The sequence below is a fragment of the Plecotus auritus genome (assembly GCF_963455305.1).
Source record: "Plecotus auritus genome assembly, chromosome: 1".
Lineage (NCBI taxonomy): Eukaryota > Metazoa > Chordata > Mammalia > Chiroptera > Vespertilionidae > Plecotus > Plecotus auritus.
This window is the reverse complement of record NC_137770.1, coordinates 58,933,029-58,960,912: the sequence shown is the minus strand read 5'-3', so window position 1 is coordinate 58,960,912 and position 27,884 is coordinate 58,933,029. Positions and strand designations below refer to the sequence as shown.

Sequence of the window (27,884 nt, the reverse complement as noted above, 5' to 3'; positions counted from 1 at the left end):
TTTTGGATAAATACTCAGCCCAGGCTCCAGCGGGTCTGGAAGAAATGCTGCCTCTGGACCGACGACCCATATTGCTCTGCTCCCTGGTACCGAGAGTTCGAAGGGACAGAGGCCCCCCTGCGAAGTGGGCGGGGGGCGCGGGGAACCCTGGGCGTGGCTCCTGAGAAGTCAGTAAGTAACACTCATTGGCACCTTGTTCTCTCCATGAGCTTTTGCATAAATGCCAGGCCGGCATCTCAGGTGGAAAATATGGTTCCTGTGTGAACCGCAGTAGAAACTCAACAGGCACTTGTTAAATGAGTTGTTGCAAAAGGCAATTCAGAGGTCATCTCCCCAAGCCGTGCTGCACCCGCCTTCTCTCTCTCCCTCTCCTCCCTCCCAGCCCCTCACACACAAACTCCTCTCCAGTTTCTTATTCAGCTTGAATATCTTCAGGAAACTCTACTAATTTTCCAAGGTGGCCACTTTTCAGTAAGTGCTAATCATTAAAATTATTCCTATTGTTGTGTTAGTTTGTCATCGAACAATTGCACTTCCCGGTCCTAATTCTGACCTCTCAGGCCACACAGGACCGATCGCCTTTGTCTTCTACATGACAGTGGTCAGGTGTCCACTGGCTCCTTCCTTTTATGTTAGCGATCCCTGGTTTCTTTCACAGTTTCTGTGCAGGGCGCCCTTCTCTGGTCACATTGTGTCCCCAGAACTTGACTGGGCACGCGGGCAGATGGGCTGCCGAGGAAGAGGACTGACTTCTCTTGTTTAAGCCCAGGAACCCCAGGCCCAGCGCTGCCTACCTCTGGACCTGATATGTGAGAAAAACAAACCTGAACTCTTTCCTAACTGATGTACGCACCTGCTCTGTACCTGACACTGTGCTGGCTACTGTCCTACTGCCACCTCCGATCACTGGGAAAATTATTAACCGCTCCCACCTTAGCGTTCTCGTCTGTACAATGAGGCACCTGTATCCAGTTATCTCTGTGGTCCTTTCGGTATCTAAGGTCAGCTCTACAGGCATCGCCGCCATTAGTCCCAATGAACTGCTAAAACAGTGCTGGCATTTTTCCTTCAATGGTTTACAGTCACAACTGTATTTAATTTGCATTTTGACATTTTCCTTCCTGGGACTATTTCTCATAACTGCAGAATCTGTTCCTGCTGAGTTGGAGAGTTCTTAATACTCCAGATCATCTCTTTCCTCCTCCCCCTTGTCATCCATGCCTCAGGCCAGTTCAGGGACAAGCACCCCAGACACCCGCCTCCATCGTAGTTCTGAGAAAGAGAATTGGGGACGGGTGAGGGCTGTGGTGTGGGCTCCTGCCCTCTGGCCACCTGGCTCCAGTGAGAAAGACCACACAGAGTACGTGGACATATGACGAGCCGGTTGCAGCACAGGCTGCTAACTAGTGCCCGGACGGACGTCTCTAGGCCTGTGCGGGTCCATCTGTACGACAGGGGGTGGGGAAGGCTACCTGCCTAGCCTGCCCTGGAGGTTGCTCTGAGCAGCTGAGGAGTTTCAAGCACTGTGGAGATGCTGTTCGTGTCAGGATCAATTTTAAGGTCCTGATAGCTACTTTTCCCATATGATGATAATTTTTTTAAAAAAAATGTGTATGTTTTTATCGATTTTAGAGAGAGGGAGAAATAGAAAAATCGATGAGAGAAAAACATCAATTAGCTTCCTCCTGCACACGCCCTACTGGGGATCAAACCCGCAACCCGGGCGTGTGCCCTGACCAAGAATGGTGACCTCTTGGTGCGTGGGTCGATGCTCAACCACTGAGCCACACTGGCCGGGCTGATGATAATTTTTTATGACCAGGTTTATTATCGTTATTCGTTACAATTCAGAGCTAGTAGACGTGGAACTTTGTCCTTCCCCACATACCTCCATGTAGTCAGAACATACACTTATTTGTACAATCACTACATTTATCTGACCAGAGAATAGACAGGGTAGAGCATCTAATTATCTGGCACAAGAAGCATTTCCTCTATTCCTAAAGGGGCAAAGCACCTCTTTAAAGTAAGTGACAGTTGCCCGGCAATGGCTGTTAAACTCAACACTATTTCTGACTTTGACTCTTAAATCACTGAAAACCAATGGACATGTTAAGGCTGGAACTCTCATTCTAGCCCAGCATCAGGGCTTATGGCTGCCACTGTGTTCACCGGTTCCCTTGTAGATAATGGAGGCAGGACCTGCTCCAGTGGCTGCCACCGCATGGGAATAATCATCAAAAGAAAGAAGAGACAAAAATATTTTAACTGCCTTGTAACCTCTCCTTAGCTGTGAAACAAGGTGGCTTTTACAACTGCCCCCCAGAGAGACTAAACACTGGGCCAGGACTGTTTTGAATGGAAAGCTATAAAGTCCAAGCATTTAAAAGGAGTGTTACTCTGTAATCACCGCGGCTCTTTATAGAGCTTGCCCTGCTCCACAGGCTGTGGCCGCACAGAGAACACCTCTCAGCATCTGCCTTTACCAGCTCACTTTGCTGCAATTGGAGGTGAGATCCGAGTGGGACTTGCAGTGGGAGGAAGTCTGGGCCCTGTGATGCTGCCGGCACTCATACAAGGTTCCCCAGGAGGGGTCCAGGGCCTGAATCCAGGCAGGTGACTTCCACTGCACCAAGCCACACAGGGAGGAAGGTAAGGACACCAGCTGGTCCTGACCACCTTTCCATCTTGCACACACAGAACTCTCAGAGGCCAGGATCTATTCCCTTGGGAAAATACAATAAAATACTTAGACAATTTTTAAATTAGAAGTTCTCTCCTGATGAAATTAAGCGGATCCAGAGTTGTTTGGATTTTAGCATTTAGGGACTGTCCAGTGGACAACCAGCTTCCTGCTCAGTCACCTGCCAGCCGAAAGGCTTCTGCCATTTGCATAATTTCTTAACCTCTCTTTTTTTTTTAAATCCTCACCTGAGGATATTTCCCCATTGATTTTCAGACAGAGTGGAAGAGAGAAGGAAAGACAGAGAGAAACATCAATGTGAGAGAAACACATCGATTGGTTGCCTCCTGCACACGCCCCTGCAACCAAGGTACGTGTCCTTGACCGGAATTGAACCCAGGACCCTTCGGTCTGCAGGCTGATGCTCTACCCACTGAGCCAAACCGGCTAGGGCTTAACCCCTCATTCTCAAACATGAACAGAAATCCAAGGATCACCAGACAGTTGGCTCAAACTGCAACATAAAATTAAAATGAAGGAGCCAAACAAATAGAAAAATTGACTCCAGAGGAAACCAAAGGTAATTCAGGGAACAGAAAAGGACTTGGAAAAACAATCTGTAAATATCCTCAGGAAAACGTGAGAAGGTATCGTGTCTTTAAAATGAGAACAGAATGCTATTTTATTTAAAATAGCATTATTAGGAGAAATGCTATTTTAAAAAGGAAAAAAACATGAAAGTGGTCTCAGAAAATAAAATGTTAATATCTAATATCTATTGAGATATTTGATAGAAATTTTAGAAAAGAAAGTCTTCCTAGAAGGTAAAATAAAAAGACACTAAAAATGAGAGGAAAAGAAGAGCCATAGAAGGAAGTCCAAACTCTCTTCTGAGTTCTGAAAAGAAAGAACCAAAGACCATGGACAGGAGGAAATTTTGAAAGGAAGAATTTAAGAAAAATGTCTAAAGCTGAATGACATTACAGTGTCAATGAGTGACATTGTAATTAAAATGGTCACTGAGTACCCGGTACAATAAATTTTAAAAAATAGATTTATATACCTAGATATAACATGAAAGTTTACAATATTGAGATTGAAGGAGATCCTAAATGCTTCAAGATAGAAAAACACAGAATGTCTACAGAACAAGAATCAGAATAACAGTAGCAACAGCAAATGCTAGAAGACAGTGGGAGAAAGTCCTTAAAATTCCGAGGGAAAACATGACCAACTTTTGCATACCCAATAAAACTATCATTTGAACATAAGGGTAAAGCCAAGGCGTTTTTAGAAGTTATGCATTTTTTTACAAGAAGGTCATAGTGATGCTTTGCCTTTCTTACTGCCTCATGAACAGAAACCCAAGGATCACCAGACAGTTGGTTCAAACTGCACACATGCTATCAACATGGCTTATCACTGGTGATTTAACCTTGATCATTTGGTTAAGGTGGTGTGGTTTGCAGGATTTCTCCACTGTGAAGTTAATGTTTTTCCCTTGGTATTAATTATTCTGAGGACATACTTTGAGAATGGGCAAACATACCATTTCTCTGTAAACTTTAGACCATTTCAGCATCCACTAGTGAGTCTTTCCTGCAACAGTTATTACTGCGGTGTTTGCCTAATCATGATTTTCATTTTCTCTCATTTCTCCCACATTTGTTAATTGGAATTCTTCTGTAAGGAATATTTACTTGTTCATTTATTTATTGAATTATTTGTATCAGTATAGACTCATGGAAATTTATTTTATCCTATGGGCTATGATTTAATACTATCATTACTTATTTTCTTGCTCAAGTTGTTCCAGTTTTTACAGTTGGAAGCTCCTTCAGGTTGGCTCCTGTGTCCTTTTGATGTCCCTTTATCCATTTTTAAAATTTATTTTTATTGATTTTTAGAGAGATAGGAAGGGAGAGGGAGAGAAAGAGAAACATCATCATGGCTGCCTCCTGCACACCTCCTACTGGGGACCTAGCCCAATACCTGGGCATGTGCCCTGACCAGGGATTGAACCGGCAACCTTTTGCAAACTTTGTGTGCATAAGACAACACTCAACCAACTGAACCACACCAGCCAGGGCTGTCCCTTTACCTGTTTTTGAGCATTTCTTTATTTTCTATAACTACAAGATGTTCCAAGCTCTTCTTTTCTTTTCCCTGCCCAGCCCTGGATTCACTATTTCTCCAAGGGGGCTTGGTTCCTTTTATTGGAGAACTAGAGGCCCGGTGCATGAATTCGTGCACCAGTGGGGTCCCTCAGCCTGGCCTGTGGGATCAGGCCAAAACCAGCTCTCTGACATCCCCTGAGGGGTCCTGGATTGCGAGAGGGTGCAGGCCAGGCCAAGGGACCCCACCGATGCACTATCAGGACTGGGGAGGGACACAGGAAGTTGGCCAGCTGTGGAGGGACTGCGGGAGGGCTCCAGGGAGTGTCTGGCCCATCTAGCTCAGTCCCGATTGGCTGGACCCCAGCAGCAAGCTAACCTACCAGTTGGAGCGTCTGCCCCTGGTGGTCAGTGCATGTCATAGTGAGCAGTTGAACGGTCTTAGCATATCATTAGCACGTTATGCTTTGATTGGTTGAATGGACGACTGGACACTTAGCATATTAGGCTTTTATTATATAGGACTAGTGACCTGGTGCACGAAATTTGTGCACATTAAAAGGGAATTAATTAGAGGAAATATTTTAATATTGCTATTTGCCCTTTCTCTATAATAGAAGTGTTAGAGATGAAAGAAAATTAGTAAAATGTATATGAAAATCTTCCTCCTGTCAGAGTCTGGGGCACACCACGGGAACCAGAGTCAAGTCCCCACCCACCCATGTGCTCCTCGAAATCACATGAGACCCAGACCTGGCCGGCCCCACCCCTGTCAAGCCCCACTGGGTGGGAGGCGCAGCCTCAGGTCGCCTGGCCTGGCACTGGTGGGGGGGGGGGGCCACAGCCTGAGGTCCCCTGTCAAGCCCCACCAGGCAGGGGGTGCAGCCTCAGGTTCCCCAGCCCAGTGCCGGGGTGGGGGGCATGGCCTGAGGTCCTCCAGCCTGGGCCGGGGTGGGGTGCGCGCCTTGAGGTCCCCTGTCAAGCCCCACCAGGCAGAGGGTGCAGCCTCAGGTCCCTGCTGATTGCTGGTTAAGGCTCGTTATGGGAACTCGGCCTCCGCTGTGGGTGCAGCCATCTTGTCTGTTATGGTGTGATGGTCAATTTGCATATTCCCTCTTTATTAGATAGGATGATGGATCTATCTACTTTCATATATTACAAACCATAGATCATCATGATTCATCCAAATTTAATTCAACATTACAGAGTTCCTTCTAGCTTCTTACTTTTCCTTTTTGTAACTTTCTTCTCAGACCTTGAGAAATGTGGCCTTCAATATCTACAACATATGTACTTATCTGTTTAATCCTAGTTATACCTAGAGTATTTTCAGAATTACTAATCTATACCACGTTGAGAAACAAGTTTAGGAACTGGAGCACAGTATTTATATACAGTTTGTCTTTACTGTTAATATCCAGTAAAAATAGTTTTGCGTTATTTAGGGGATTTTTTTCTCACCCCCTTTAGAGTATTTTCAATCGATTAGGTTCATTTTTTACTGTTTGTGTGCCACATTGGGTTCTTCCACATCCTGGTCCCTTTTACATGTTTATTTTTGGGTGGTATGTGGAACATTACTATGGTTCTGAGTCAGAGCATCACGAAAGTTTTATGGAGAGAGTGGTGGCTCCCTCCTCATCCCTGCTAGCCCATTCTAATCCCTCCCTTCTTTCAACCTCCCGCCCACCCTCCCCCTGTTGGGAACTGTGTTTCCTAAAGCTGCCATACAAAGTGCCACAAACTGAGTGGTTTAAAATGACAGAAAGTTATTGTCTCACAGTCCTGGAGGCTAGAGTCAAGGTGTTGGCAGGGCTATGGTCTCTCTGAATCCTTCTCTGCTACTTCTAGCTTCTGGTGGTTTGTCAGCAATCAGTTGAGTTTCTTGGCCTGTAGATAATAGCCACCCTTACCGCTGCTTTTATCGTCACATGGTGTTTTCCCTGTGCCTCCCTCCACATGGCCATCTTCTTATAAGGACACCAGTCATATTAGATCAGGAGCCCAGTATGCCCCCATCTCAGCGACATCTGCAATAGCCCTGTTTCCCAGTAAGGTCACATTCTGAGGTACTGGAAGGTAGGACTCTTTGGGGGGAGTTGTAGGGAGAACCAAAATTCAACCTGTAACAGTATGCTCTCTTTTTAGTTTCTGGATTATCCTTTCTGTATTTCTTTTGTACATATATTCCACATGTACATATCTCATATGCCTTCTTTCTTACATGTAGGACAGCAGACTATAGCTGCTCTTTTGCAGGTTATTATTTTTACTTAATAGCACATGCTGAAAATCACTGCACATCAATCTTACAGAGCTCTTCCTCATTCTTTTATAGAGCTGCTTGTGTTCCATGTTATAGGTGAGCCAGAGTTTAGTCAGTCTTCTATGAATAAGCATTTGGGTTGCTTCAGTGAATAGCCTGTGCATGTATATTTTCACATTGTTGGAATGGTATCTGCAGGATAGACTTCCTAGAAGCGGTATGGCTGGGTCAAACTGCATAGGTAGTTCAGTTCAGTATGGCCTATTCCTCCTGGCAGTTTGCATTCCCATCAGCAATGTATGAGAAGGCCTGTTTCCCCACAAAATGCATTGTCATGCTTTTTTATTTTGGCCAGTGTCATAGGTGAGAAATGGTATCTCAGTGCTGTTTAATTTGCATTTCTCTAATTACAAGTGAATTTAAACATTTTTTTTCATAGATTGGAAGCATATCTTCCCATTTTTTTCTATTGGATTTTGAGTCATTTGTCTTTTAATTATTTTTTAAAAACATTTTAAATATATAATTCATATACCATAAAATTCACCCCTTTCAAGTATACAACTCAATGGTTTTAGTATATCCATAGGATTTGGTAACCATCAACACAATCTAAGTTTAGAACATTTTTATCACCCTGAAAAGAAACCTGGTATATACCCCTATTCTTTCCTGCTCTCCAGCCCCAGGCATCCTCTAGACAGTTTTCTATTCCTGCATGGATTCACCTGTTTTAGACATTTAATACAAATAGAATCATACAATAGTGGTCTGTTGTGACTGGCTTTTTTCACTTAGCATAATGTTTTCAAGTTTCATCCATGTTGTAGAATGCATCAATACTTCATTCTTTTCATTGAATAATATTCCATTGTATGAATATACTAGTGGCCTGGTGCACGAAATTTGTGCACATTAAAAGGGGATTAATAAGAGGAAATAATTTAATATTGTTATTTGCCCTTTCTCTATAATAGAAGTGTCAGAGATGAAAAAAAATTAGTAAAATGTATATGAAAACCTTCCTCTTGTCAGAGTCTGGGACACACCACGGGACCCAGAGTCAAGTCCCGCCCACCCACATGTGCCTCAAAATCGCGAGAGACCCAGACCTGGCCGCCCCCGCACCCTCATTGGGATAGAACCAGACCTGGCTAGTCCCACCCTTGTCAAGCCCCACTGGGCAGGGAACGTAGCCTCAGGTCCCCTGGCCTGGCGCCAGGACAGGGGGCATGGCCTGAGGTCCCCCAGCCCAGACTGGGGTGAGGGGGAATGCCTTGAGGTCCTCCATCAAGCCCCGCCAGGTGGGGGACATGGCCTGAGATCCCCTGTCAAGCCCCACCTGCTGGGGGGCATGGCCTGAGGTCCCCCGGCCTGGCGCTGGGGCCGGAGGAGCAGCCTGAGGTCCCCTAGCCCAGCACCAGGACGGGAAGTGCACCTTGAGATCCCCTGTCAAGCCTGCTGGGTGTGGAAGGTGGCCTGAGGTCCCCAGTCAAGCCCCGCCATGTGGGGGGTGCGGCCTGAGAACCCCTGTCAAGCCCTGCCAGCCTGAGGTCCCCTGTCAAGCCCCACTGGGTGGGGGGCGCGGCCTGAGAACCCCTGTCAAGCCCCAGGGGGTGGGAGAGGGCATAGCCTCAGGTCCCTGCTAATTGCTTGTTAAGGCTCCATATGGAAACTTGGCCTCAGCTGTAGGTGCAGCCATCTTTGTGATGGAGTGATGGTTAATTAGCATATTCCCTCTTTATTAGATTACTAGTGGCCCGGTGCACGAAATTTGTGCACATTAAAAGGGGATTAATTAGAGGAAATAATTTAATATTGCTATTCGCCCTTTCTCTATAATAGAAGTGTCAGAGATGAAAGAAAATTAGTAAAATGTATATGAAAACCTTCCTCCTGTCAGAGTCTGGGGCACACCATGGAACCCAGAGTCAAGTCCCCGCCCACCCACATGTGCCTCAAAATCGCATGAGACCCAGACCCAGCTGCCCCCCCCCCCCTCATTGGGATAGAACCAGACCTGGCTAGTCCCACCCTTGTCAAGCCCCACCAGGCAGGGAACGTAGCCTCAGGTCCCCTGGCCTAGCGCCAGAATTGGGGGGCATGGCCTGAGGTCCCCCAGCCCAGACCAGGGTGGGAGGGCATGCCTTGAGGTCCCCCGTCAAGCTCCGCTGGGTGGGGGGCATGGCCTGAGGTCCCCCGTCAAGCCCCACCAGGCAGGGGGCGTGCATCCTCAGGTCCCCCAGCCCAGCACCGGGAGTGGAGAACAGCCTCAGGTCCCCTGTCAGGCCCCATCGGCAGGGGGTTGCAGCCTCAGGTCCCCCCTGGGTGGGGGGCGCAGCCTAAGTTCCCCCAACCCAGCACTGGGGGTGCACTTGAGGTCCCCTGTCAAGCACCGCCAGATAGGAGGGTGCAGCCTCAGGTCCCCTGGCTTGGTGCTGGGGCAAGGGGTGCGGCCTGAGGTCTCCCGGCCTGGTGCCAGAGTGGGGTGCGTGGCCTAAAGTCCCCTGTCAAGCCCCACCTGGTGGGGGCGTGGCCTGAGGTCCCCTAGCCCAGCACCAGGATGGGAAGCACACCATGCGGTCCCCTGTCAAGCCCTGCCAGGTGTGGAAGGTGGCCTGAGGTCCCCTGTCAAGCCCCACAGGGGTGGGGGAGGGCATAGCCTCAGGTCCCTGCTGATTGCTCGTTAAGGCTCCTTATGAGAACTTGGCCTCAGCTGTGGGTGCAGCCATCTTTGTGACGGAGTGATGGTTAATTAGCATATTCCCTCTTTATTAGATAGGATTAGATTAGACAGAATTGCATTTTGTTATCCATTCATTAGGTCAGTGATTTTCAACCGGTGTGCCACAAGAATTTTAAAACAGGCAACACCTGACTAATTAGTCAGGGGGCACTGACCTCTTTCCCTTAGATTGTCAAATTGAAAAAATGACAACCACCAACACAACAATAGTGGTCTGGTGTGACTGAACGAAAATTATACCTATTTTTTGTCAGATCAGTTAAAAAGTATATTTTTGGTGTGCCTCAGAATTTTAGTAATTAGTTTATGTGTGCCATGAGATGAAAGAGGTTGGAAATTGCGGCATTAGGGGATGGGCATTTGGGTTTTTGGCTTAATAGCATTTATTAAAATGCCCATCTTTGTCCTATTTTAGATGCCACCTTTAATGTCTGCTAAATTTCCACATGTACTTGGTCTATATCTGGGCTTTCTATTCTACTTTACCCATCTATTTGTTTATTCATGTGGCACTACCACACTTTGAATTACAGAGGATTGATGGTATATTTTAATGTCTGGTAGGACTAGACATCTTTTGTTGTTATTCTTTTTCAAGTGTTTTCCTGGCTTTTTTTTTTTTTTTTTTTATCAAATTGTCTAAAAAAGCTTGTTGGTAATCCATTAGATTTTTTAATTAACTTAGGGAAAACAACATATTTATAATGTTGAATCATACTATGTAAGAGTAGGAGGTATCTTTTCATTTGTTCAAGAATGCTTTTGTGTCTGTCAAGAGTGTCAAGCCAGATTTTAAAATTGCTTTTCAATGATTTCAGGGGCTGTGTTGAGTTTTCAGGAATGTGATAACATGCAAAATGGAGATAATATATGTCACATTCTATGCAGAATAAAAGAGCAATATTTTAAATGCTAATGTGACTCCCACAGTAAATGATGCTTTAAAAAACTGTAGCCTGATGGGCCAACGCCTTTGATGACATTTTATCAATGTCAGTTGCAGAGAAATGCTTGGGCAGCCAGGAAATGCCAGAAATGCAGGTTTATTTTCTTTCTTGGATCTTCCTCTCAGGGCCCTGCAGGGAGCCAGATCTTTCCCACCTAAACCATAAAATTTCTCAAGAAAGATAAACAGCTTCTCCCTTCTTGAAGATGGGGAGAGGGATGCTGACATAACCAATGGAGTCAATGATCTGAACAAAAATCTTCAGAACAGAGTGAGGAAAAAGAGCATGTGCGTCAGGACTGTAGCCAGGACAGCAACGCCCATGTAGTAGAATAACCAGGTGCTGGTGTGCTGCACAGATTTACACACACACACCCTTCCTACCCTCACACCCCAAGAGGACAGAGAATGACCAAAGATTTGGTCAAGACACACAGGTCTGCGAACACAGACCCCGACTCGGCCACCCCAGCAGAGAAGTTAGAGCAAGCCCCTCCGTGAGGGAGGTGTGGTGTCCTACGCCAAAGCACCTTGATCCGAGAGATTTCTAATCAGTTGTAAAGTTTAACTATTTAGATTAGAACATCTTAGCCACTGCTGACACTTGTTATTTTGAGAATGTAGTTTACTACAAGTCCCAGTTTAAGAACCTAGTAAGTTTCTATGAAAGATGCAACTCTCCTTGGCTCCTACTGCCCATTAGTCCCTGGCTCAGGGATGGCCGGCCTGACTCAGCTTGTCCACACCCTTTCTGTCTGGAGTGAGGGGGGCCCTGGCTGGATGGCTGATCCTCTCTGTGGAGGGGCGGCCTCCAGGCCTCACCTGCAGGTCAGGGTAGTGAGGGTCAGGTGAGTTCAGGAGGCCTGATAGGCAGCCCTGAGGCTCTGACGCCTGGGTCAGGGACCACCCACAGGGCCGACCTCCCCTAGATCCAGGTCTGCTCCTGATTTACCCTGTGACCACAGCAAACCCTTGCTGGGCTTGTTTCTCCTTTCTGAGCTGTCAGATGAGACGAATGGCACGCGCCCTACCTCCTTTACCGCCTTGAATGAAAAGAGACCACAAATGTGAAGACACTTTAGAGAGAACTAAGTAAGGGATGTTCTGGGTGGTTCGGTGAACGCCACGTCCCAGTACTTTTCAGCGTTCTGATTAGGAAGAGAGGGCCGTTAGAGAGCTTGCAAACACATTTGTTATGGGTTAAAACCTATCCGCTCACCCAGGGGCTGAGCCACTATTAAAACCGCAGGTGTATGCAGGTTAGGTCATTTTAAAAGGCTGAGAAATCGGGGTTCCACCAGCTGAAATGACTTGGAAGCCCCCATCACCTGGCAGGCAGACTTGGGAAGGGAGCCGTCCCCACACTGCGGCAGGGGAGGCCGAGGAGATGGAGGAAGAGTTGAGCCAAAGCGGAAGTTACTGTCACTCAGGGAGGGGCGTCTGTTATATTAAGTAGGGAATCAGCACAAGGGAAGAAGCCTCCCGTTTCCATCTGTCCCTTTCCGTGCAAGCGTATCTGTTCCCTGAGTCCATGCCCACGAATAGCAGGCTCCTTCTGGGAGCTCAGCACTTGGAAGCATTTAGGGCGTAGAGATTTGTGAATCGCTTCTACACAACGGTCTAGTGGCCTCACAGATGAGATAACTCAAGCAGTGACCCTGCCCAGGGACCGCCCCTGCCCACACCAGGCACTCTGCTCTGCCAGGCCTCTGGCACTGAGATTGGTCTCGGTGAACCGGGCCCAGGAGACAAGGGCGAGGCTGGGAATTCCGTCTCCCAGGCTCAGCCTCCCGTTCCAGGGCCCTTTCCAGCGGGGAGGCGTCCTCCTCGCCTCTCTCAGGGCTGGGACAGGTCCCACCTCCGTCACCGGCACTTTACTATGAACACATTCGGGGTCAGGAAACTTTCCCCCTTTGTATTATAACTTCAGCCTTTTACGTATGGACGTGAAAGGTCGTATTTGCTTTTAAGATACTAGTAAGTTCAGTCATCAACAAAAAGGTGTGTGGGGGGGGAGAGGTATATACCCAGGTGCCCTTGGATCTCAGCACTTCTGCTGGGAGGCCAGCCCCGAGAGGGACCTAAGTTTAGTCATTTGGGGCATCGGGGTCATTGGGGCACAAAGGTAGAGGGGAGGGGCTTCTTCATCCCCCTGGGCTTGGCCCCTTACCTGCTCTCCGTCCTGGAGCTGCCAGGCTTCCCCCAGTGGCTGCTTGTGACACACGGCCTTGGTCCCATCCCTGCAGAGCAGCCTGCTCCCCGCTCCCTAACTCATCCCCAGTCTCTGCCTCCTCTTCCCAGGACTCCCCAAGGTCCCAGGGCCCCTGCTCCTGGCCCTTCTCCCTCCTTGGCCTCCTGTCCTGTTTCCTTGTCTCCGCCCACCGCTCCCACGCGCAGCAGCAGCTGTTTCCCACCCGTGAAGTGACCGGCAGGTGGGGCTGGAGTGCCCAGGGCTCCCAGCCTGCTGGCACCTGGATGCTAAAGTGCAGAGGAGGGGGCCGAATTCTCGATGGGGGGCACAGGCAGGGCCTGGGATGGGATGGAGCAAAGTGAAATGAGGCCTGGTCCAGGCCAAGTGGGGGTGGGAGCCCAGGTCACCCACAGGCATCTGGCTCAGGTGTGTGCCCACATGTGGAGGAGCAGGGAGCACCCAGTGGAGAAGATTGTTGGCAATAATCACAGGTCCTGCCTTGGCTGGTGCGGCTCAGCTGGTTAGAGTGTCGTCCTGTGCACTGAAGGATCATGGGTTGGATTCCCGGCAGCACACATCCCCAGGTTGTGGCTTCAATCCCCCGTCAGGGCAAGTATAGGATGCAACTGAACGATGTTTCTCTCTCTTTCTCCCTCTCCCTTTCTCTCTCTAGAATCAATGAAAAACATATCCCCGGGTGAAGGTTAACAAATAAAAATTAAGAAAAAAAGTGTATCTGTTGAAAAATAATAATTACAGGTCCTGGAATACCTAACAAAGAGGGGAAAAAACCTAAAAGCTTAGTTTTGGCTAGAAAAAACACAAGTATACTGTTTATAATCTTTCCCCAAACCACATGTTCAATTAAATATGAAGTATAAAATTAACTCATCAGAAATGATGTTAGAATGATTCAGAGCTGCTCTCTCGGTTTGCTGCACAAGTAATGTGGCCACCCAGGCTCACAAACCTTTGCTGATAACCTCCAGATCTCTTCCCCCTTTAGATCCTTAACGGCCACAGATGCCTCCCCTTTGAGGTCACACCTGCAAAGTCAAAGCCCTCCTGTTTCAGTTCCAGCGGCAGCGCCAGCACCCGGCCAGCTGCTCCCATCTGGACGTCACAGGAGGAGCGGCCTAGACTCCTGTCTTCTCCTTTCTCGCCCCTCTCCACCAACAACCGGGGCCAGTTCAACCTCCCCACCTCTTTCCACACTCATGTCTCTACCTGGGGTTCAGATGCGACCGTCTCACCTGTGTCACTGGAATGAGCTGCAACTAGCACCTGCCTCCAGTCTTGCCACCCTAACCGGGCACACGGAGCTCTCCCAAGTTCATACCAATCACACATTTTTTTTGGTTTGTGACTTTTGAATTGCTCCCACTGACCAGATTCCTTCACATCGAATGTAAGGCCTTTCATGATCAAACCCTTCCAGTTTCTCCAGCCCCATGTAACCACTGCGTTTTCACCCGCCGGGGGTAACTCATAACGATCCCCGAGGAGTCTCTTGTTGTATTTCACTCTTTCTTTTCCGTGGGCCACACGCACCGCTGAAAATGAGAGGCTGGTTCCAGTTCAAAGCCGTTAGCTGGACTGAGCGCTCAGCCAGAGGTTCTCCATCTGCACTCTATTAGCCTCCTGATCGCATTTTGTTATTCTCTTTGCACCAGAGAAAACAAACAGATGTCTCTCCCACAGTCTGCCTCCCCCCGAGTGTCAAAGAGGTTCTCTCCCAGGTGACCCCCTGCGACCCGATGGAGTTCCTTCCTCTGCAGCGGCCTTACCCTCGGGGTTGTCCAGCCTCACTGTCGCCCTCCCATTTCTGGCTGTTTCTTTCCCATAAACCACCCCATTCCCTGGCCCCCTCGCCTGTTCTGGTGATGATCTACCAAGGTCCTAGATCTAGTGCTTCACAGAGGGCGCTACTGCCAATGATTCCCATATGTTGGCTTCTGCCTCAGCTTCCTTGACCTTCAGAATGGGACTCCCTCAGTGTCACTGTTGGAGACAACCTCAGCACTGGGGAGCAGGCCTCAGGGGTGACTTGGGGATTTAGCTTCCCTCCCCACCATCTGCATCAGATCTCTCCCAAGCCACCCCTAGGAAACATACAATCTAAGTGGAAACAGTGTGCTTACAGTGTAAACACAGCTCCCCTTTCAACCAGACCACCATCCCTAAGCTCCTAACTGTAAAATTTGGAATTGCCACAGAACAACTGTCTCGGATGTGGTTCAGCTTTCCATAGTTGGTGCTCCGGGAGGAACTTCTTCCAAGTCTCTGGAGTTGCCTGAGGAAGCTAGCTAATTTAGCACATCACCAGCTGCTTCTCAACTCCCTTTTGCTGTGTCGAAGCAGGACCTGCAGCCACGTTCCCATGCTGTCCAATATGGTAGCACCAGCCGTATGCGCCTTTTTGAAATGTGGCCAATTCTGAGTTGAGATATATATTTGTATGCATAACATACAAATACATATAATGCATTTGGAGACTTAGTACCAAAAAAATGAAAAACACCTCATTAACAACCTTATATTGATTACGTGCTGAAATGGTAACTTTTTAAATATGTTGGGTTAAATAACATATGTTCTTAACCAGTAAATTTACTTATCTCTTCCTTTTAAAAATGTACTTCTAGCAAACCTAAAATTACAGATGTCACCTACATTATGTTTCTATTGGACAGGCCGCGACTCAGGATGAGGCCTTAAACATGTCTTCATACACCTTCCAAAGGTTTGCAGGAGGTGCTGCATATTTCCTCTTTCCTGCCCTGGTAATGCTTAAATTAGTTATTAGAGATCTTGACGATAACCCCAAATTCCTATCTACATTGTTCCCAGATGCCAATGGGACAAGTATGTAAATTGAGTCTCTGGGGCAACCACAGATATTGAATCCTGGTAGTGACTGAGTTCATAGAGCTTTCTTTTTCCCCTTCTCACATTTCTTTGGAAGACAAGGATAAAACATGACAGAATTCCTCATAGCTTAAAGCCCACCATCAACATATATATGCACAAGCAATACACCATTCCAACGAGTAGCAGTACTGAAAAAGGAAACCCAGTTGGCAACTACTCATTTATCACTGAGAACTTGGTCACCCTGTTGGATCATTGGATGAGCATAAGATATTTCACCGTCATCAAGTCTGGAAGAAATATATATATATATATATATATATATATATATATATATATATATACACACACACACACACACACACACACACACACACATACATATATATTTATATAGTTTTTATTGATTTTTAGAAAGAGAGGAAGGGAGAGGAATAGAAACATCGATGAGAGAGGAACATCATTGATTCGATCTGCAGCCTCCTGCACGCCTGACCCAGAATCAAACCACCGACCTCTTGGTTCCTGGGTCAAAGCTCAACCGCTGAGCCATACCGGCTGGGTAAGTCTGGAAGAACCTTTATGCTGCACTTGGGCTAATGCCCGATGACTGAGTTTAACGAAGTCATTCATTTGGATCCTAGTTTTCAACTCCAGCATCACTGAAAATGGGGTTTGTTTGAACTGAAGTTACCCTTAGATCACTGTGCTCATTACTTCTTATCAATCTGAGAGAATATGCTTGAGTTTATCATTTATAAAATATATGTGTTACAGAAAACTCTCAGGAAGGCATGGGATTTGTCTTGCTAATAACTGACTATTTTTCATAAGAGAAATGAAATGAGAATCTAAATGATGAAACGAGTATGTTCATGAACCTAGTTATGGCTTTAATCTCTGATTAGCTTTCCAAAGAGAAAACTCTGCTCCAGGCTTGCCTGATTGCCCAGGGCCTTCTAGGGACCAGGGCGTTTGCTCACCTTCCTTCCTGGAGATTGAAGGATGGCAAATGACCAGCCACTGTGGCCTGTAAACGGCTTTCTTCCCTTCTTGGTTCTATTTTGATTTGCACCCGTGTCATTATCCAGAACATGATTTCATTGGAAAGAATGCCAACCCTTTAAATAAATAAAAAAAGCAGCTGTGACCTTTCATTTCTGTTTAAATATTAAGGAATCTCCTAAGGATGAGTTGAATTTATTTTCAGGCCAATTCAACCTTGATGCCGCAGGGAAAACACAAACCAGCAGCTCACCTGAGGGTAGTGACTTGTGACTACAGCAGCTGTGGCTGAATCCTACTGGCTGATATTAGCATTAGTTTATCTTGCCTCTCACTGGCTGAGAATGAAAAACTGAACTGTGCACTCTAAAATTAGATCTGCGTAAGTGTTTTTCAAACTGAATCTCCATAATCTGTTGCTATGCTTACATTTTGTGGGAAGCAACATTTCTAGGAATTGTCCCCATGGGCTCTAGCCCCCAATCCATGCAACCTGTGGATGTGCTAAAACCTCACTTCCTCACTTCCCTGCTTGTCATGCCTATGGCACAGTGGACCTTCAAAAGGGGAGATTATCCGGGGGGGCCTAATCTATTCAAGTAAGTCTTGAAAACGAGAGAACCCTCTCTACCTGGTGGTGGAAGAGTACACAGAAGGGGACATGGGGGAGACCCTGAGCATAAGGATTGAATGATGGAGCCAAGTGATGAAGAATGTATGTGGCAGCTAGAAGTTTAGAGTGGCTCCAGCTGACAGCTGGCTAAAAGATGGGGACCTAAGCCAGAAGGATTTGGGTTCTTTCTGTCAACAACCTGAAGGTATCATGGAAGCAGATAAGAGCCCAAATGGTTGACAACTTGATTTGGGCCTTGTGAGATCATAGCAAAGAACCCAGCTGAGCCCACGCAGACTCTAAGCTACTGACCTGTGAGATAAAAAATGGGTGTTGTGCTCTGCCAGCGTGGCTCAGTGGTTGAGCATCAACCTCTGAACCAGGAGATCACAGTTCATTTCCTGATCAGGGCACATACCAGGATTGCAGGCTCAATCCTCAGTAGGGGGCATGCTGGTGGCAGCAGATCAGTGATTCTCTCTCATTGATGTTTCTCTCTCTCTCTCCTTCTCCTTTCCTCTCTGAAATCAATTAAAAAAAAAAGTGGGTGTTGATTTCAGCTGCTAAATTCATAGTATGGAGTTTGTTATGCAGCAATAGAAAACAAATACTAGTACACCTTAATAATATATTGGACTCCATAGCTTTTGTTGTTGTAGTTAATAATCCACCGAGTTTGCAAGCTGTGTGGCCTCAGGTGAACAACTTGCCCTTCTGGAGCCTATAAAATCTGCCTCGCTGAGTTTTCATGATGGGTTATACTTAAATGTTTACTGCAGACCCGGGCTCTCAGCAGGATCTCAGTCAAGCTCACTGTGTATTTATTTAGACCCCAATGTCCCCCTAAATACAGAACTTCCTGCATGTTGTACAGTGCTGGGGACATTGGTGCTCAGAACATGTGCATTGAATGGATTATACACACCAACAGTATGCATCAGATCATCAATTTATCAAATATTTATGTGTTGGTAAATGAACGTATTAAAAGGATGTATACAAAGTAGTCTTTGTTCCCAAGCTACCCAAAAGTGTGTAGGAGTCAATTATGTAAAAAAAGAATTGCAATACCATTGAAATGCCATTCATGCAAGTATACAAGTGTATCAAACAGCCTCTTTCCATTGGCCCAAAAGGGGTGATTTCTCAAGTGAGGGATGAAAGCACGTCAGGCAGAGCAGGCACCGGACACTCTGAGATGATTAGGGGCTGGTTCGGGTGGAGCACGGGGTGCCTGAGCGAGGATGATGGAAGGTGGAACTCATATATTCAACGGAGGACAGACTGCATTTCATGTCCACAGGTTTTGGCTGCTTCACGTTTCTGGCTATGAGGAGCTCCCGGAGGTGTTGTTGACTGTAGAGATTTGCAGACCAGAAAGGAAACACTGGCGTGGCTGGAGGGACTGCATGGAACAGAGTGCAGGAGAAGAGACTGGCAGCACCTACACAGGGTGCTAATGTGGTGATAACCTTTAACTTTCAAAAACGAAAATCTACGGAAGCCCTTTATTTCTAGGTGATGAATGGTGTGGGCTAGCCAGTGCTTGCGCTAGTTAGCACCAGAGGGGTGGGAGCAGGGAAGGCAGTGGCCCGAGTCCCAAGGAATCTCTGGATTTTAGCAGAAACAAAAGGCTGGCGCAGGGAGGGGAGTGGATTCCTTTCTAACTGGGAAACTTCCAGGTGCCCAAGACGAAGAAGGCAAAGATCCTCAGTTCTGAATTAACTCTCAGAACTCCTTTTCTCATAGAAACAATGTTGTCAACAACTGTTAGGTTAAAGGCTGGTCTTTTTAATGACCAGCGGGCAGTGCCTGAAATCCAATCCATTTGTAACTTTATTATTTTGTCTTCTAGATATTTCACTAACAATCAGACTTTTGGAACATGACCTGCTTGTAAAGTGGAGACTACCTATGGTTAATAGTGTATAATATATAACGATGTTAGTTCATCAGATATAAATGCAGAATTGTCTTGAGAATCGCATCTGTGTTGCTGCTGCAAAGGAGTAGACCAGGAGACGTCACCCAGAACACTGGCTTGGAGGCATTTCTATTTAAAATGAACCACAGTTTTTTAAAATGAGAATAGAACTTTATTTGAGGCATCAAGATCTTTAAAAAATGATTTTATACTTTAAAGTATTCAATAAATTTTGATACATTAATCTTGATATATATAGATTTACCATATCGGATTTTTAAAAACAAGGTCAAATGGCTTAGAATCAGAACGAATTGTGTTTAACTTAATAATTATATGGAATAATTTTAGTATTATAAATAATTAAAACAAACAGCATTTAAATTTCAGTGAGGATGAAATGCATTTGTTATACAATTTTATGTCTATTAAAATTTGTTAATAGACATATTAAAATTTGTTTGATTACAGAGAAAATATAGGCTAAGAGTATGTGCTTATCATTTCTAGAAAAATATGATCTCCTTGCTTTAAGAAAATGACCCTACTTCCTCTCCAGCCATAGGATGCATTAGCGATGCTGTTCTGTCTGGATGAGGGGCTGTGCGGCTGGGAGACAGAGGGATGATGGTCTGTGGCTGGGGGCTGGTGGGGGTGAGTCTGGTCTTATTAACACCCTGGCTTATCTGAGTTACAGGATCATCCAAATGAACATCAGATGAAAAGCGAGCTTTATATTTTCTCAAGCTCTGATATCGGCTATGATATTTTACAGAAGTGACAGTTAAGCACTCAGGTGGTAAAATTCTGTTTTAACAAAAATAGTTTTCACATTCAGTTCTACATAATGAGAACATTCCAAAATTTACTGGCCCATGTCAACTGCGTTGCTGATGTGGAGAAAATGGATTCTGATGGTAAGACCCATGCATCGTCAAACATATGTATGCATGTATGTGTGTATGTATTCCGTATCAGAGATGTTCCTATTTCCTTGTTTATTAGCAGTCAGTTTATTTCTAAATAAAGAGATTCTTCTTTGGGAGTATAGTTAGTGTCCACGCCTGATTTGACAAAATCTGATGGCCAGCACAAAGCATCTTCTGATTGTCGAATACTTTACAAAACACCTCTCCCAAACGATCTGACGTGACACTGAGGGTGGGCGTGATGATTCCATTTGACAGGTGACGAAGCAGGGAGCCCAGAGAGGTGGGATAAGTTGCTTCAGTTTAAACAGCAGGTAAGTGATAAAATCAAGGACGACACCTGCCTGCCTGTCTTGCCTGAACGCTGCTTAGCCCAAGTGGAGATGAAACAGAGAGCAGTGATCTGCGACCTCCTTCCCCGAAGCTGAGCTGTTTGGAAAGTGGTTTTGCTACTGTCACATGCGAGATCTCTACCAGGCGCCAGCAGGGAACCATCTTATTACACCCACCAACTTAAACCAATAGCCAGAAGCACTTCTTACAACTCTCAGAGTATATGTACATATATGTATTTAAGAGGATTCATAACACTTATATGATACTTACAATTATTCCTAAATTTCCAAGATACCATATTGAGAAACAGGTTTAGCTTTTCCCAAGAGCATTTTCTATATAATCATTCCAACAGAAACACAGTCTTGGCACACTATTTGGCAGGCACGCAGACACGTTCCTTTTCGCCTTGTTCTGCTCACCCCTACGCTGATGGATGAAAATGCATTCACACGCTGGTAAGTTCCTTGTGGATGAGGGCTGAGCTAGATTTCTTGGGAGCTGACGACTCTCACCCAGGGCCTCGCACAGTGCTATGTGCATAGCAGACATCTAATACACGTTTGCTGGATGGAGGTGGTTTTCAGGTACTTGAATTTGATTCAAGTAGGATTCTACCTGTAACATTTTGCTAAAGAGTTTGGGAGTTATAGTAAAACATCATCACTTTCAAAGTAAACAGTATACTTTTTAAAAAGCATAAGAAATGTGGTAATAAATTTAATACAAATTATGCATTATAGCTACTCTTTGGTTGTTTTTTAACAAATTATTTGGTTTTATGACTAAAGTGACATACTAAAAATATAAAAAGGCAACTACAGGAATTAGCTTAATGTGTAAACATAATAAACCCTGTAAACATAGAGTTACTACATAATTGTGCAAGTGTAAAGAATGTCTAGTAAAGGCAAGTACTATACATTTAACTTAGTTCTTCGAGACGTACTTAGAAATACTGCTTTGTGGAGCTTTAGTTTAATGTGGGAAGAAGGAATTCCTTGAACTAAACTACAACGTGAGAGTGATGACTACTCTGATGAACCACCAGGATATGGAGGCAAGAGGACGGCATTAATACTTTCCACCCTCTGCAAATCTGAATTTGCTTCACGTCTTATACACCACTTCGTTGAGCAAAACCACATATTAACAAAAACCAAATACTTTTAAAATGAAGGAGTAAACAATTTCTTTTGCTGTTATTGCTAGCGAGTCAGTTGACTAAAAATATAGTAACACGGTTGTTCCAAAAATCTGGGCAGGAAGGTGCACTAGATAGGGCTACAGAGTAATAAATAACTGTAGGCAGCACTCAGTATCATGTAGTTTACTCAATATTTAAGTCTGCTTTTCCAAAGTTGGGTTTTCCTTCTCAAAAAGCATCAAACTCTTCACACATGACACTTATCACAAATATTTCACAGTTATCATTTCAGTAGTTTAAGAAAGGACTGCCTGGCGAATACTGGAAAAGAGGTAAATGTTAAGGACACATTCACTATTTCAGGCACAAAGGACTTAGGTCCTGGAGTGTGAACTCTAAAGATAGAATGAAACAACTGTAAAAGCAACACATTCTTTTAAAGAGGATGAAATACTGGTAAAGTCATCACACTATTTCTTCTTATGCATTTATGTGATTTTCTCCAATATCTGGGAGGGATCAATGGCTAAGTTTTAGTAGTTCCCCGGAAAATTTTAAGTCAAGATGTTGCTTATAAAAACGTGGCAGTAAAACAACCTAGATTGTTATTTGTAATCTAATCAACTCCATCAAAACCCTGAGTGTTCTCAATTGCCACCTGAAGTTTATCCCATAATTCTTCAAATGATTCATAGGGTGGCAAGTCCAGTCGATTAAAGCTGAAAAACAGAAGGGAACTGGTTATGACAGACACAGACAAAGCGAGTATAAGAGACATGTCATCACTGGGGGAGAAGGAAGATACAGGACTGCGCTCTGGGCATGGACTCCCCTCAGGATTTCTTGGTAAAGTCCTCTGCCCCCACCTCCAAATGTCTTCTGTCACTTTAACCTCGGAAGGCAATGTTCTACCCTCTTGGCATGACCCATCACTCATGCAATGGAGGCAACACAGGGTAAACAGTTGACGTTGCATCTCCAATGTGCAGCTACCTGGATTTCAAACTCCAACCTACCTTGGGTTGGTGTTGCTGCCTCCTCTTCTTCCTCCTCCTCCTCTTCCCCTCTCCTCCTCCCTTCCCTCCCTCGCCTCCTCCATAGCACAGAGGGGCCTTCGCTACCGAAAGAACTTCGCTCTCTGAGAAGTTGTTCTCTCAGGATGTAAGAATCTGCTTACCACGTATGGGCTCTTGGCAGCTTTTCAGGGGTGCCCCACTGTTCAACTGTAAAAGACTGTGGTCCATTTGAGCCTATCAGAAAGAAGAGTGCTTTGGTTTCATTTACTCTTTAAAGGAAACCCTAGGCATTTCACAACGCACGCTTTCTATTGTAAAACTTAAACACACAGAGAACTCATCTAGTTTTTTTAAACTCAGAAGAAATGAAGGCTGTCCTATGCTTGAAGGTTTTATTGCCCAGCCATGAAATGAGGATTCCTTTTCCACTGAATCACTCTGCCCCTGGGGTGAGATGTCCCAAGGTGCTTTTGCTGTTTCCTAGTCCTGCATTGCTTTTTTTCTCCTTTTTAAAAAAGATTTTTAAATTGATTTTTTAAAAAAATATATTTTATTGATATTTTACAGAGAGGAAGGGAGAGGTATAGAGAGCTAGAAACATCGATGAGAGAGAAACATCGACCAGCTGCCTCCTGCACACCTCCCACTGGGGATGTGCCCGCAACCAAGGTACATGCCCTTGACCGGAATCGAACCCGGGACCCTTCAGTCCGCAGGCCGACGCTCTATCCACTGAGCCAAACCGGTTTCGGCTTTAAATTGATTTTTAATTGATTTTGAGAGAGAGGGGAAGGGAGAAGGAGGAGAAACACTGATGTGGGAGTGGAACATCAATCGGCTGCCCCCTGCACACCCCCTACCGGGGATGGAGCCTACAACCAGACCAGTGCCCTGACCAGGAATCAAAGCAGCAACCTTTCAGTGCACAGGACACCGACCAAGCGAGCACACCGGCCAGGGCACCCTGGCTTTCTGTGGACCGCCTCCTTCACCAGCATTCTCCTTTCTTTTAGGTGTCCCACTGGAAACAGCTTTAATTTTTCTGATTATAAAATTTACTGCAAAAATTAAATCAAGAAAAATATAATGATGTAAAAATCACCTCAGATTCCACTATTAAATCTGAGTAAACCTCCCATCATGAATCTTTTGTGCATGTGCACATAAATAGAATGTGATCACGTTATGCATGCGACATTTTCCTTCTATTTTGGATATTTCTATAAACTCTTTTTTCCTTTGGTGTTTTCACTTAGCTCTTCCTCCTCTAATTCTCAACATCCTCCAACCTCCCAGGTAATCAATGCAGACAACCCAACATGTAACCTTCCATACTTTTCTCCATCCTGTTTTTAAAAAGCATTACTTTCCATACATCACAATTACGTTCACAGTTATTAACACCTCAGCACTTTTGTCATTATTTGTTTTCCAGCCTCTTGATTCTCTCATCTGAACAATCCATTGGGAAGACTCCCTCTAAGTCAATCTATATACACTCAACATGGTTTTCACTGGCTAGATAATATCACATAGCAATATTAATATTTTGTAGCAACACCGTCCTTTGTAAATACAAAAGAACTTGAATTTGTATTCTAATACTAACATCTCTGGCTCTGTGTGTGGGATATTTTCCCCAAATTCCAAAGTTTGTGAAATCAGTGGATGGCTGTAGGCCTGGATGCAGAGAAGAGGGAAGTGGAGGTAGAGATGAAAAGGGTGTTTGCCATGATTTTCTTTACGGAATGGTTACATAGCAGGAGAGGCAGGAAAGGGAGTCGGGTGAAAACACCAGCAAGACAAATGCCAAGAAATCCAATTAGGCAGGGAATGAGCACACTGACTAGCGGCAAAGCTCCCTCTCATTCTTCTCACTGTGGATGGTTATTCTAGCCCCGTGGTTGGCAAACGGCGGCTCGCGAGCCACATGCGGCTCTTTGGCCCCTTGAGTGTGGCTCTTCCACAAAATACCACGGCCTGGGCGAGTCTATTTTGAAAAAGTGGCCTTAGAAGAAGTTTAAGTTTAAAAAATGTGGCTCTCAAAAGAAATTTCAATCGTTGTACTGTTGATATTTGGCTCTGTTGACTAATGAGTTTGCCGACCACTGCTCTAGATCAAGCATGTCAAACTAAAAGGCCAACATGGGCCAAATAAACGAGGCATGCAGCCCATGTTGGGCCAAATAAACGAGACATGCTTGTTCTAAAAAAGTGGCAGCAGCTTGACAGGTTCTGCCAGCAAATATTAATGAAGCTTAACAAGGAGATCAGGTTTCCCAAGGAGGAGACAGAGGGGCTAGCAATCCCATCAGGTCGCAGCAGCTTTCTCTATGCCCAGAAAAGTCAGCTAGCACCACCCAGGCAGCAGTCCGTATCCTCTGACTTCCCATTCCCTGAACAATTCTAATCTTTGTTGCTCTGAGTGGGGCTCCACTCCTGGCAATACTTTCTCTGAATGATTTATTCTTCTTGGTATCTTTATTTATTTAGAGAAAGAGAGAGAGAGAGAGAGAGAGAGAGAGAGAGAGAGAGAGAGAGAGAGAGAGAGAGAGAGAAACATTGATTTGTTGTTCCACCTATCCACGCACTCATTGGTTGACTCTTGCATGTGCCCTGACTGGGGATCGAACCCACAACCTTGGTGTACTGCAGCCGTGGGCAAACTACGGCCTGCGGGCCGGATCCGGCTGTTCTATCCGGTTCTCTTGCTCTCCCCTCCGCTCCTTTACTTTGAATTTATATTAGTTCACACAAACACTCCATCCATGCTTTTGTTCCGGCCCTCCGGTCCAGTTTAAGAACCCATTGTGACCCTCGAGTCAAAAAGTTTGCCCACCCCTGGTGTACTGGGACGACATTCTAATCAACTGAGCTACCTGGCCAGCCTTGGTATCTTTAATAGCAAATAAATGTAATTCCAATAAACAATATGTTAAGCCCTAACCGGTTTGGCTCAGTGGATAGAGCGTCGGCCTGCGGACTCAAGGGTCCCAGGTTCGATTCCGGCCAAGGGCATGTACCTTGGTTGCAGGCACATACCCAGTGGGGAGTGTGCAGAGGCAGCTGATCGATGTTTCTCTCTCATCGATGTTTCTGACTCTCTATCCTTCTCCCTTCCTCTCTGTAAAAAATCAATAAAATATATAAAAAAACAAACAAACAAACAAAAAACAACAATATGTTAAGATGTGAGACAAATTGCTGTGCTCTATATCAGAAACAGTACATTTTTTCCCTTTTTCTTCTTCTTCTTCTTTTTTTTAACAAAACACACCTCTAGAGCTATGAGGTGAATAGACCAGAAAATAGTTTGATAAGCTATATAGAATTTCACTTTAGCCCTGGCCAGTTTTGCTCAGTGGATGGAGCATTGGCCTGTGGACTAAAGGGTCCTGGGTTTGATTCCAGTCAAGGGCATGTACCTTGGTTGCAGGTCTATCCTCTGCCCTGGTTGTGGTGCTCGTAGGAGGCAATCAATCAATGTGAGAAATCGATGTTTCTCTCTCTCTCCCCCCCCCCACCACTCTCTAAAAATCAATGGAAAAATATCCTCGGGTGAGGATTAAAAAAAAAAGAGCACAGAATTTCACTTTATAGAAAACTTAATAGTTATTCTAAATAGCAAGAGATAGGTGCATTCCTATCCCCAGTCCGCCATTTCCCACAAGGCTGAGGAACAGTAGCCTCATGAGACTCTCCACCCTCCAAATACCCACCCCCCCCCCCCCCCCGCCAAGGATTCCATGACCAAATAACTTTGGAAAATCTGCTTTTTTTCCCCCACAGTAAAGGCTCTGAAGAAAACCCAAAGAAACCAGTTTAACTTTGTTTAGTCCAGTATTTTCTCATATGTATTCTACTATGACACGCTTTGCTGTTTGTTGTACACTTATTAACATTCTGTGGAACTTGACACACTGCCCTAAACTCACACCACAGGCAACACTTTTTCTGTATTGGAAGGAGAACTTTAAAATTCAAGGAGGAAAAGTAACTCAAGTCATTTCATATTCCAGTTTTCTCCTTTGCTATCTCATTAGAAGGTGTACATATATTTTGGCCTACTTGAGTGTATCTAATTAAATCATTTAAAAATCTTTTTTGTTAAGCTAAATGTCTGTATGAATGATAGAGTCTTGAAGACTAATCAGCCATGACAAAGACAACTGGCTTTGCTCCATTTTTAAATGCTGTTTGGAAAACCCTTACCATATAGTTCAGCAAATCCATTCATAGGCACTCGAGATGTGCCAGTGACGAACTGAAGTAATCTTATTCTTTTTTCTGAATCCATCATTAAAACAGCCTGAATAACATAAAAACAGCATTTAAGACTTTCACTGGGAAAAGGTACCAAAACTATCCAAGTATGCTGTCTGAATTTTGTTAGAGCATTACTGACCACTTAGTAAATCTGCATGTTTCTTTTAGTTAAACTTGTGTTTATGGGTCGTTTACGATGTTCTTGAGAACTTTGTTTCCAAGGCTTATAAGAGAGTAAAGCCTAATAAAGTGACCAAAATTTCTTCTCAGTGAGTCATGGTTTTTAAGAACTATACTTACTGGTATTATTGAGTGGTATACACTTTCTCCATATGCTGAAAATAACATTTAAAGGAGTCATGGAGGAGTCCTAGACAACACACTGCAGTTTATTACAGGTTCTCCTGAAGAGTCCCTTCTTCAATAAGAAACTAAGTGCCCATTTTAGCTGTCACTGCCATTTGCTAGATTCTGAACATTTTACTTACTTACTAGTATCTATAAATATGGATGGAGGTTGGGACCATACTCAGAAGATAGATGTATATAGTACGAAATCAAAGATATCCTTTGCTGGTCTCTATTCTGTCTTATGTATGAGAAAGTAGCTAGTATAGTTAAATATGATCGAATCTATCGAAAGTAATTTATGAAGAAAGGAGCTTCTGATTACCTTCCAAAACCACTGGATGACCTGATGATTGACGCTGTAGCCATTTTTGTACTTGGTGTGTTCTCTCCAGTCATTCACATCGACATCTCCCAACCCACACATAAGAAGCTACATAATCAGAAATGTCAAACTGTAGATGAGAAAAATAACGAGCACCA

General features: G+C 45.0%; 1 protein-coding gene across 2 annotated transcripts in view; it reads right to left on the bottom strand.

Annotated features, from left to right (window-relative positions):
- Nucleotides 1-19,514: 19,514 nt before the first annotated feature.
- Nucleotides 19,515-27,884, bottom strand: part of NEDD4 (NEDD4 E3 ubiquitin protein ligase) — a 136,264-nt gene continuing 127,894 nt past the window's right edge. For both annotated transcript variants that reach the window (XM_080687249.1, XM_080687248.1), the window contains 4 exons: nt 27,727-27,834; nt 27,000-27,096; nt 22,949-23,021; nt 19,515-22,490 (listed from right to left, as the gene is read on the bottom strand). In XM_080687249.1, coding sequence (XP_080543375.1) covers nt 22,388-22,490; nt 22,949-23,021; nt 27,000-27,096; nt 27,727-27,834 — 381 coding nt within the window. In that variant the 3' untranslated portion in view covers nt 19,515-22,387. The remainder of the gene's footprint in view (nt 22,491-22,948; nt 23,022-26,999; nt 27,097-27,726; nt 27,835-27,884) is intronic.